An 11151-nucleotide genomic window follows, 5' to 3' on the forward strand; every position below is an offset into this window, starting at 1 on the left:
GACAGGAGTGCCCTTCATGATCTCAGCCAATTTTCTGTTGAGATATGAAGTGAGCCTGCCAAGTGTACTGAACATAATCCACTGATTTCCTGGCAAGCAGTAGGCTGGTCAGGTGGCAGACAGCTTTCCCCCGAGTAAAATCCCAAGGATCAATTAATCTTCTTCTCCTCAGCTATTCCCATATTCTGTTTATTCCTGTGTCCCACTGCCTCAATTCCTACACTTGACCACCAATAAGAACACACGTAACTGTTGTTGTCAGTAACTTGCAAACGTTGTATTAAGAAGTAAAATATTACAACCTTTTGCGCTGCAGTGGCGTAACGCCGTCACGTCAATTGCCAGCTGACACTGGGTTACAAATTGTTAAAGAAGTTGCAATGAGGCATTCTTAAATATGTGCTCACAGTTGTTACTATATATAGTGCTTTATATTTAATAATAATCTAACCAGAGGCAAATCCAGACGTGCTTTCTTTGTAAATGGGACCTCTTCGAAAATATCCAAAGACACGGGCGGTCGTTTCTTCGTCACTCTCGGCTTTCCTAAAGCAAGTAAATACGGAATACGAAAGAAAATTATAAACCTGTTGAAACAACAGAGACATTTTAAGAGAATACTTACAAATATGGAACTAAAGAAAATTCTCAGTTTATTACAAACAACTTCCTAGTTCCACAAACATTTAAAAAGCCCCCACATAGTATTACAACAAAAATAAAAAAATTTGAAAATCATGTTTATTTCAGATAAAGACATGTTAAAATTAGCAGCTACAATCAATAAACACAAGCAAATTTCCACAAATGAATCACTCTTTCGCTCACTCACTTTCTGTTGGAATCTATAATTTAAAAGACTTGACAACAGTTTCGGGTACTCTAACAAAACTAATTCACAAGGCTGTCATACAACACACCTGCTGCAAGTTACTTTAATAAGCAATACGGTAGCTTATGACACAGAAACACGCTTACCCTTCTATTTCTCTCAAATTAGAAGCCATGAATGGTCCTGCGGCAGCATCCTTGAGCATTTTTTCAAACAGCGTCTTCAAATTGTCATCGAGCTTTCTGCCTTCATTCTGCTCCAAATATTTAAGTATGCAAGCGTGGATCCTATAGTAGACTTCTAAGGCTTCAACTGCCAAGTTCTGTGGATTACTGTAGCTTATCCTACGGGCATAACTAGCCTGCGTCTGATGAAGGTGTTCGCAAGCCTGCAATAAACGTCGCGTCTATATTCAACAGGCATACTCTTGTTCAGTTCATAGTTTGTTAATAAACCATTTTCTTATCAAGGGTTCTGGGCCTTTGTGCATATCAAGTGGTAGCACAGAGCGTGGTTTTGTGATTCTATCTAACTCAAGGTCTTCTGTTATTGCACTCACATTTTTTTCTTTTGTACTGATTATTGTGAATTGTTGTTAATCTGTCAGCTGTTTATCATCTTTACAATGGATCGTGCACTTCCGAATTTGGACTACCTCAGGAAGGATGAGCTGGAATATGAGATCAACATACGGAAGGTCACCGGCCTCCAAGAATATTTAGGTGATTAGCAGGCAGCGAGATTCACGCGTCCGCCTCGGACTCCATCAAACCTCTGGTGAGTTGTTAACCTTGTGCAATAAATTTAATCAGATCCAGGAAATAGAAACTTACATTTGGGCTGACAACATTTTTCCTAATCAGTACACCAGGATTATGATGCGCCTATGCCAGCTGACCTACGGGACTCGTGACCTTGCCGACAGGAAAGTTTCAGACCAGTCCAATCCTGCCTCCCTAGACAAATTGCCTGAGGGCATTTCCCACTTCGCGTCGTCTGTGGAGGAGTTTCAAAGCCATCTCTGCCAGCCCTCCCAGGATCCCACTCACAAACCCCATTCTCTTGATCATTTTACCTCTGACTCTAACCGGGCTCTTATTTCACAACACCAAGAATAATTATAATCCATTTATAAAAACACCAAGGAAGCCTACTGCTCTTACCTTTGCAAAATGGCTAAGGAAAACTCTTGGATTGTGGTCTCTCTTCTCTGCCACTTTACCCAGCGCTCATCTTGTATTCCACAATCCTCTCCTGCAGCATACCATATCTGTCAACATACACCAGTCCTGATATTTTAGCCACAAAAATTATAGCTGAAGTATAATCTATCATAGGACATATGACCGTCTAACAAAACAGCACGCCATTTCCGATGGACATGCGATTTCTCCTATTAAAGACAGGGCGAAGCATACCTAGTCTTTGAGCTGCCTTTCTGTATTTTGATGACAAATCAAAGGGAATTATCAAATGGGTAAACACGTGGAGAGATAAGAAATAGATACAAAATTTTAGTCAGAAAACTTGAAAGGAACAGACCACATGGAAGACAAAGGCTTGGATAAGGGATAATATTAAAATAGATTTTTAATAGTTCCTTAGGAATGGACTGGTCAGGGGCCAGTCGTACATACTTGGTCATCACGATAATGAACCTTCCGATCGCACGCAAGATGGGGAATTTCTTCATTACCCGAGAGACTACGAGCTTCTTACGATAAACTCTGCTCCATGGAGTTAGTCATATGAGATAAATGGCCTACATCTGCAATTTTAAAAATAAAAACACTCAGAACAGCGAAACAACAAACAAAGATTCACTTGACCGCTGACCTTGCTGGCAGTGGTGAAACACTTCTCTGCCGTGTCCAACATCTTCTCCTTTCGATTCTCCAATATCTCAAACATCTCCAGGCTGAGGCTGTCTGTTTCCTGCAGACACACAGTGTTCAATGGTTTACAAAAATTACAATGCAATAATGAGAATGTTTTGTTAATTAAATGGCTTCCCTGATGATGTGAAATTGTAGGTGCAGATAATGGCTATGTCTTCTGTTCTGTCTGTCAAAGATGACGCAGTGTTTCATCTCTGTGGAGAGTTTTGTTACAGCCAATCTCCAGTCTGGAGTCTCTAATGTGTTCCCAACTCCTGGTGGAGATATGAAGACCCATTTGGTCAAGTAAACCTTACTGCATTAGCAGAGGATCTTGTGCACGCCAATCTTTGAGTCTGGAGTCGTCTGCTTCGGTTCCACAGAGGACAGACAACTCCAAAATCAAGAACTGGGCATGTACAACAGGATCAGTCACACCTGCACCATCAGGGAAACCACTGAAATAAGAGAGCACCTTCAAAACTTCAACTGTAAAGATGTGTACAGACCGAGTAAAGACTCTTATCACCTTTCTAACCAGACCTACCACTCAGACACCTTCATCAAGCAACTGCTAAGCCTCACCAGCAGTGACTGACTCAGCAGAACTAACACACTTTCAACCACTGGGTCACTAAAACTCTTCCACCTACTTTCCTACTCACATGGTTCCTAAAATGTTTCTCATTGACTCTTCTCCTACTTCACTCTGAATTGCCTTTCTGTACTGTTCTGCTACAGCAAATGCGTCTGGGCCAAGTCTGAATGGTAAATAAAACATCGATGGAAATCATTCCAACAAGATGGCTATAGCACATCACAGATAAACCAGAGAGAGAGAGAGAAGCAAAAGACTGGCATGGTCACAATATCTCATACGCATTCCTCCTCTGGAGATATCAGCAAGTTTCTCACCACAAATAACATCAAGACAATGCAGTGGCTGAACAAGAAGAGTATTAACATACTGGGACAACTGAAAGATGATCTGGGAGGTGCAAGGACTGACTTTGAAGAGCTCACCAACATACTCCAAGAAACCACAGCAGGGTTAGGTTAGGTTCACAAGAATGTTGAATAACATTCAGAAAGGCCATCTTGCTTCTGAAGAAAAAACTATGCATGTCAGAAGGTCAGAAAAATATCATATAAGTGCGTCACTCTAACTTGTTTTTGCAAGTTTTGAATCAGTGAGCTTAATGGTGACGACATGAGTTTATACTTTACTCTGCATAAGTAACCTAACCTTCAAAGGTCAATGGTTGTCACAAATGTAGGCCCCAGTGAATCTGTAAATGTGTGTGTGTGTGTGTGTGTCAATAAACACCATTCCCTGATGGTGGAGATTATAAATCGTACCTCTGCTTCAAACTGATAGACCAATCACCTGAGAATATTCTATTGCGTACATCCTCCGTCATCAGCATCAAACAGTGGACAGCATTTTCAGTTACTTGTTATACGACTCTTGCTCTCAGTGAAGCTCAAAAGCGAGTTTACAGCTACAAGAAACGCTCTTTTATCTTACCTGTTTAAGCAGGTGGGAACAGAAGGAATGCACCATATAGACAAAGGAGCCGTACTCGATCCACATCAATGAATGATTCGCCTCAATATCCAGAGCACGCTGAAAGCAACGCTGAGCAGCAGACGCTTGACGCAAAAAGTCCATCTCGCTCTTCAATGGTTCACACTGCGACATAAAATTGTGTTGAACCTTACCTATTTACAAAATACTGATTGCTACTAGCAAAATTATACACATAGGAGTCTGCTCCCAGTGGCGGATCCGCTTTTCCCATGTGGCACTCCACTGGTCTCAGGACTCTGCCCCATGCAGTTGGCAAGTCAGAGTACACTCCAATGGCATAAGTCCATACCAAATTTCATCAAAATCCATCCAGTGGGTCTCAAGTTCAATCACGCAGACAGATATGACCAGCCACACACATGCATTCACTTCATGCACATCCTGCAAAAGTGATTACATTAAGTGGAACGCACTGTAAATATTTTACTTACAGAATTAAGTTTAGTTTCCAGTTGACTCCCACGAGCAAGCGCCATTCCTGCCCAGGAGTCGATGCGTACAGGATTGACACAAACATCCAGCAGGTAGTGCCTAATTGCCTTCCCCTGCAACAGACACTCCGCACTTTAACCTTGTGTTCACTGTTTCCACACTGCACGGCAATAATCGGTGTCAAAATCATTCAGATAACACTAAGGACTCTTCCACAAACACTTATGTATGTCCATTAATAATTCTGGAGAGGAACTTCAAAGGTTCGTGTTCGAGTCGAACATTTCATGTGCATGGCACAATTTTAAAATTTCAGTACAGAAAAGTAAGATATGGGTTTTACAGGAATTACCCCACACGACCTGAAGCAGTTACTGACAGGACTAAATTACAAGCTTCATACTTACAAGGACACTGAAGACAAAATCAAGGAAGAAATGCTAACAAAGTTTTGTAATGAAATGTCTGTCTTGGTGTTACAGTACAGAAGTGAAGCGAGGGCATTAAGGAAGGTAGAATATTCAAAAAGAGAATCCAAAGAAATTAAGATTAAAGGAAGCACAATTCACATATCTTATCAACTACTTACCCATTCATTAACTTTGAAATAATAGTCAGCCAAGAGGTAGAAGATCGCTGACATGGAGCGAGGCAACTGACTACGAGCATCTCCCAACACGGGAAAAGACGGGCTCGTCCCATCGATATATGCCATCACTTTTTCCACCAGATGTGCTGAAAGCAACACAAATTCATATCAGTTCTGTACGTGCTCGCAGTAGCCGATATAGATGGGGCAGAAGCAGGTACGTCAACATTGTGGAGCCCCTTGCGTGTGGTCGCTGTTACCGGTACCGAAGTGTCAGAATGGAATACCATGCACGGTGGGCTAGCCAGCTCTTGGCAGATGTGGGCACAGAATTCTGCAGATGCTGCGATATTGTATGGCGAACAGACGGCATCCCGATCAGAGACACTTTGAGTGTCGCCGCGGGGTCGGGACCATTTGTGAAATATTTAAACACACAGCAGGGGGCTGCGCACGCTGATCGTTCTCAGATGGTGAAGACGGCCGGAGGCAAACTGGAGTTCCGTTTACAGTTTGCCTTACAATCCTTCGTATATGGCCTTACAGTACGACCCAACATGAAGATATTCCTTCTGCATTTCACGAAGTCAACCACGTCATTAAAGTGGCTATCACAGACAGCAGATATTGTCCTACAAAATTGCTTTTCTTTTTAAAAATCAGAGTAATAGTAAATATATCACCTGGATTATAATGAGGAGGTATCAGAGAGGCAATCCTTTTCAGCAGACATTCAACATCAGCGGTGATGCTAGTGACACGGTAGGAATCAAATTCTGGCAGTTCATCAGGCAGGTAGAACTGATATAACTGCATGCCCCGCACCCAAGTCAAGGGGACTTGAGGGACTCTGTGGTCCTGAAGGTAGCGCGCCTGTTGGGAGAAGAATGCCTTAGGACCTCAGTTTTGAAAAAAACATTTATGATGAAGTTAAGTATGATACAGCTTGTATTTTTGATTCCCTAAACGTCTGTGATAATAATGGATTCTTTATAAGAACGTTACTTCCGACAGTCATGTTTCACATTTACTGTGAATGCTGTTGTTGTTGTTTCCCCCCCCCCCCTTACTTCTGTCTTTCGTTTGCTGGTCTAGTCTTTGAGAGTACAAACTTTTTCATGATTCAAACACAGTTCATACATTTCAAACTTTCTAATATCTGTCGTATCCTAATTACGTTAGGTTAGTAGGTACCTTTCCCTGGTGACTTGTAACCGTCCCTTTCCGTCCACCACACGTCACACTGCTTGTTTAGTATACTCGTAGTCGTAGCCTGGTTTGCTCATATGATTACAGCTTCTTGACGTGGGATATGTAAAGATACAGAAAGGGATTGTTGATGATGGTGAGAGGTTGTCGGTGAGCACGAGTTTCCGACTCCCTGGGAATATACGGGAATTAGAAGGTGGAGCAGGTTTCTACACAAATGGACAACAAAGTCTTTCTGTGTTGCACTGATCGACGACACTTTATTTTTCCTTAATACGCGCAGGAACATATATATCTTTTAAGCACTATTCACGGAGGCAGCTGGATGGCTCGGCTGTTCCTTTGTTCTGTCGTACGTTTGTTAAGAAAAACACCCCCGCTCAACCGAAGGACCAAAACTTTAGAGAGCGCCCCGCAACCACGATCGCGCTTAAATACCCCTGCATTACGTAATTTGTCATTGAATTTGGCTTAAAAGCTGCGACCTGATTCGTTCCCCCACAACGGCGGGAACGCGCCTTAAGCTGAGCTCAAAGTCAATTGGTCCATCGCAATGATGCGATGGTCGTAATGCAGTCATCACCCCGCATCTGGAAGGGATGCACACTATTGGTTGGTTGGTGATCATTTCCTGTTAAGAGATTTTGGGCTCTATGAGATAATATTATAGCCATGGATATGTTGTTAAGGGCGTCCTACTATGTGCATGTACACAGTGTAGCACAGTTGTTACAACTTAGATATAAAATCATGTTTAAGACTGTACTACATTAAATCATACTACAATCTTAGTTAAGCAAAGATACATAGTGATTTTTTTGTTAAAAAAACATTAAATTTAAATTTTCATACAGTGATTTGTAAAAGAATAAAGAAAATGTGTTTTTAAGTATGACTTTAAATTTTTTTGCCATTCTTGATGGGAAATTTCCTAGTATTTGTAATCAACTATAATTCATCTTCAGAATTAACAAATTTAAACCTACACGCCCTTTTTTTTTGCTATCCAACTGGATCAGAATACGTGAAAGTGGGTGGTTCTTATGAACACAATAACCAACCTTAAGGTTCCTTATATACAGGGTAAATTCTTGGCCACATTAGCAGTTTTCAAATTCTTAAGATAGCTTATACGCTATGAAGTTAGTTAATTCGACAACCTAACTTTCATTTACTCTCTGATATACTTCTTGTTCATGAAGTTGAACAATCACCAAAGCAAAGATAACAATAGGTGCATACTGCTCCAAACAAAGTACACCAGTGTGTGAAGGGCACGGCACTGTGTAACGAATAGAGAACAACTATTTTAAGCATTTTTATATCAGTAGCTTCAAGTACAGTAAAGAGTAAATCATTATCAATTGTTTTAGAGTACTTAACAAATGCATAAGCTATAATGAATCCATGTGAAATCAGTAAAATTTTTACAATACCAATAGTGTTGTTCTTCTAAAGATTAAATGTTCCAATCTCAAGGAACCGTCCTCGATGGGCAAGACAGCGTACAGAGGCCAGCAGCATTTCCTCAGTGAGGGAGTTGAAAACAAGGTCCACACCTCTACCATTTGTCTCTGACATGATGAGTTGCTCAAAAGAGGTTTCTCGAGAGCTGCCAATATTGCGGTCCGTCAACTGGGAAAGAAGATTATATGCACACATGTTTGACAATTTGTATGCATTAAAAGCAAGAGAACTACCTTCAAATTACAAAACATTCTCAAAACGGAGCATAAGATGACTTTACACATCCATTGTGAAAACACTCTAGGAATCTTACCTTCAAGGCCAAGTCCTTTCAATACCTGTTATGGTTGCATGTCTTAAAAGCATATTATTTTACTTTTCATTTTCTGTCACTGTAGTCTAACCAGTGTTATAAATAGGGAAACCTGGAGGAAGAAAAATTTCCATTTCTGAATTTACATTCTGGACAGTAACGAATATTATGTATTCTATAAGGAACATACATCCATTTATAACTTGCAGGTCTAGAGAAAAAGTTCTGCACTTTCTTTAACAGTGATGTAACAGATTCTCCTTGCTGAACAGTCTCAACATCATACCAATGCAAATCCCTATAACATATGTGGTAAGTTAAAAACATTCCAGAATATTTCAAACAGTGTACTGTGCCTGGGTCAAAGGCATGGATCCTGTACTATCTCAATGCATGAATGAGAATATTAATTATGGTAAAAACAGAATTTATGATTCTAGCCACAGAACCAGTACTCAGTTCCTTGGTCCTAGACATTCTTGATCATCTCTCATATGTACAAAGAAAAACAGTATTTTGCCCAACACAGAGAAAACCAAAATGTCCCACAATCTTCTCATGTTGAGGCCCAAATTTCCCCCCATACTAAACACCAAAAATTCAGATTAGATATTTGGAACTTATGACAGCTGCTGCCACGTCATGCATCACTGAGAACCCCCAGAGTCCATCCAGGCCAAAAACAAAAATTTACAACCAAGAAACCAGACAAAAATTATGAATGTTCCTGGTGGAGGTATGGGAACATAATCTAACAGGACAAGCTGACAGCTGCCCCACAATCAGAAAGAATAAAACAAAGAATATAAATAGGAAAATAGCACACACGTTCAGTCCTCCAGCAGATGGCTGAGACAGTAACGCTGTCATGTGAGAAATTCCATAACAGAGCACATACTTCATTATTTGAAAGGGAACTCATTTGTTGCATTGTGACTAGAAATGTTTTGGCACTGACAGGCTTTCGTAGAAGGTGATTATGTGTATGCCCAACTGTTTGGTCATGATGTTGCCACAAGCAGGCAATGCAGAAAGCTGAGCGGGGATGGGGAGCAGTATTTGAGTTCTGTGACAGTATGTTTCACATCGAAACTTCGATTTTTAATGAAATTCACACATAACACTCAGAATCTGTAAAATAATTCAATTTATCATGGCGGAAAATCTCCCCTATGTGTGCATGAGATAGGAAATAGGCTGTTGAAATACCTGTGGAAACTGTTTCTTCATGAATGCCCGTTTCTCCTGCGTGCCAACAGTAGTGAACACTGTACAACCTGCGTGCAGACAGATGTTGATGGCTGCCTGGCCTACACCCCCGCTCTCTAAGTGGACCAGCACAGACTCACCCTTTCTCATGTGACCGATCATCTCAAGTGCATAGTAAGCCTGTTCACAATAAAGCAAAGCAATAAGTTTTTCTTTTTATGTTAAATTCTCTTTAGGTATAAAGGTGGCTCTGTTCTGGGTTGTTGCACTGTGTAGTTTGGTAGAGGTCTGCTGGTGTTTCGGAGGTGCATGTTTCCTGATGGTGGTGGCACCAGCCACCTCTGAAAGATCACAACTTTTATGAGCCTATACAGTAAAAGAACTCAGAAGATGAAGATTGCTGTCTTTTGGGTTGTTGCTCCCTGTAGTCTGATAGATTTCCACCAACATTTCAGAGGTCATACTGCCTGTCATCAGGGCAATGAATGTTAATCGCCCTTTTGACGGAGACAGTATGACTTCTGAACCGTTGGCGGAAATCTACCAGAGTACATAGCGTAACAACCCTGAAGATAGCCACCTCCATACTCACTGCCATTTATACCTGAAATCTCATTTTCTTTAGGGGACTGGCCCTTGCCCAAGTACCATGTCATAAAGATAAATACAAGGTGTGAATGTTAAGATTCACAGTTTCTTGATCTCAAGATCACTAGTAGACCTGGGGGCATGATGAATCTCTTTTAAACTTACATGGGCTGGAAAACTTTACAAAAAAAAAACATCTGTTTTTTCAAACTTGTTAAATAGTTATACATACATCATACAGCTTTAATATGTTCCATTGATCCATAAGTTAGTGAGATGACAGTAGACATAATAAACCATGGATATTAAAAAAACACAATTCACAATTTATACATTGTTAAATAATTATCAATTATTTGCACTGACTGGAAATTCTTTTTAGATAACAAAATACATAATAATTCTGTTAATAACAATTGGAAAGTGTGTGTTGATTCACACATTAAACTGAATTTTGAGTGGATTCCATCTGACTTCACCATATCCAGTTATACATATTAATATATGAAAGTATTCAATATTATGTATTCGAAACCAAAGAACTTCAATTTATGTCAATAACTTGATCTATTATTTAGTTTAGATTTATTTCGGTGCAAATAAACCCTTCGTATCTTATTTTGTCGTCTGTTACAAGAAAGACATTCAAAAGTAAGCATGTTGCTTTGACAACAAAATAGTAATACAGAAGCTAGTAGAAGCAATTTCCACCAAAAATACAGCAGTTACATATGGCACGGGAGAAACAAATTTCTGCGAATAAAGAAATGAAACAATAACTGTTCTACCTATCATTATTCAAACAACTTTTTTAATTTGTTATAAATGAAACCACAGAAAGATAATGTGGATAGTTTTCTTTTGTCTAGATCTCGAATATATTATTTAAGCTACCTGAACATATTCACGCTGTAAGACACGAGGCCACGTGTTAGGAATAAGGTAACAAAGATGGAATTGACAAAATATGTAGTATATGCAGGAACTAATAAAAAATACATACAGACGTTTAGTTGGAAATAATAGTCACAACAGATATGCAGG

At 40.0% G+C, this 11151-nt stretch overlaps 1 protein-coding gene across 1 annotated transcript; it reads right to left on the bottom strand.

Moving 5' to 3' along the window:
- Positions 1-723: 723 nt before the first annotated feature.
- Positions 724-10135, bottom strand: LOC147870679 (calcineurin-binding protein cabin-1-like). The gene is made up of 10 exons (XM_087342195.1): positions 10124-10135; positions 9520-9699; positions 7967-8104; positions 6005-6194; positions 5322-5467; positions 4732-4845; positions 4238-4402; positions 2669-2767; positions 1996-2102; positions 724-1220 (listed from the first exon to the last, which is right to left on the bottom strand). The coding sequence occupies exons 1-10, from the start codon at positions 10133-10135 to the stop codon at positions 1172-1174; spliced, it is 1200 nt and encodes a 399-aa protein (XP_087198321.1). The 3' UTR covers positions 724-1171.
- Between the last annotated feature and the right edge of the window lie 1016 nt (positions 10136-11151).

The sequence above is a fragment of the Zootermopsis nevadensis genome, unplaced genomic scaffold (genome assembly GCF_977971745.1).
Source record: "Zootermopsis nevadensis isolate Lab colony 2312 unplaced genomic scaffold, Znev_1.0 Znev_ptg000224l, whole genome shotgun sequence".
Taxonomy (NCBI): Eukaryota; Metazoa; Arthropoda; class Insecta; order Blattodea; family Termopsidae; genus Zootermopsis; species Zootermopsis nevadensis.

What these genes read in the sequence shown, in the direction of transcription:
- LOC147870679 (XM_087342195.1), bottom strand. An exon ending in ACCTCCTCATTATAATCCAG is followed by an intron (nt 5,468 to 6,004) that starts GTGATATATTTA and finishes TGTTGCTTTCAG; the next exon opens with CACATCTGGTGGAAAAAGTG. An exon ending in TGGAAACTAAACTTAATTCT is followed by an intron (nt 4,403 to 4,731) that starts GTAAGTAAAATA and finishes TTTATGTCGCAG; the next exon opens with TGTGAACCATTGAAGAGCGA.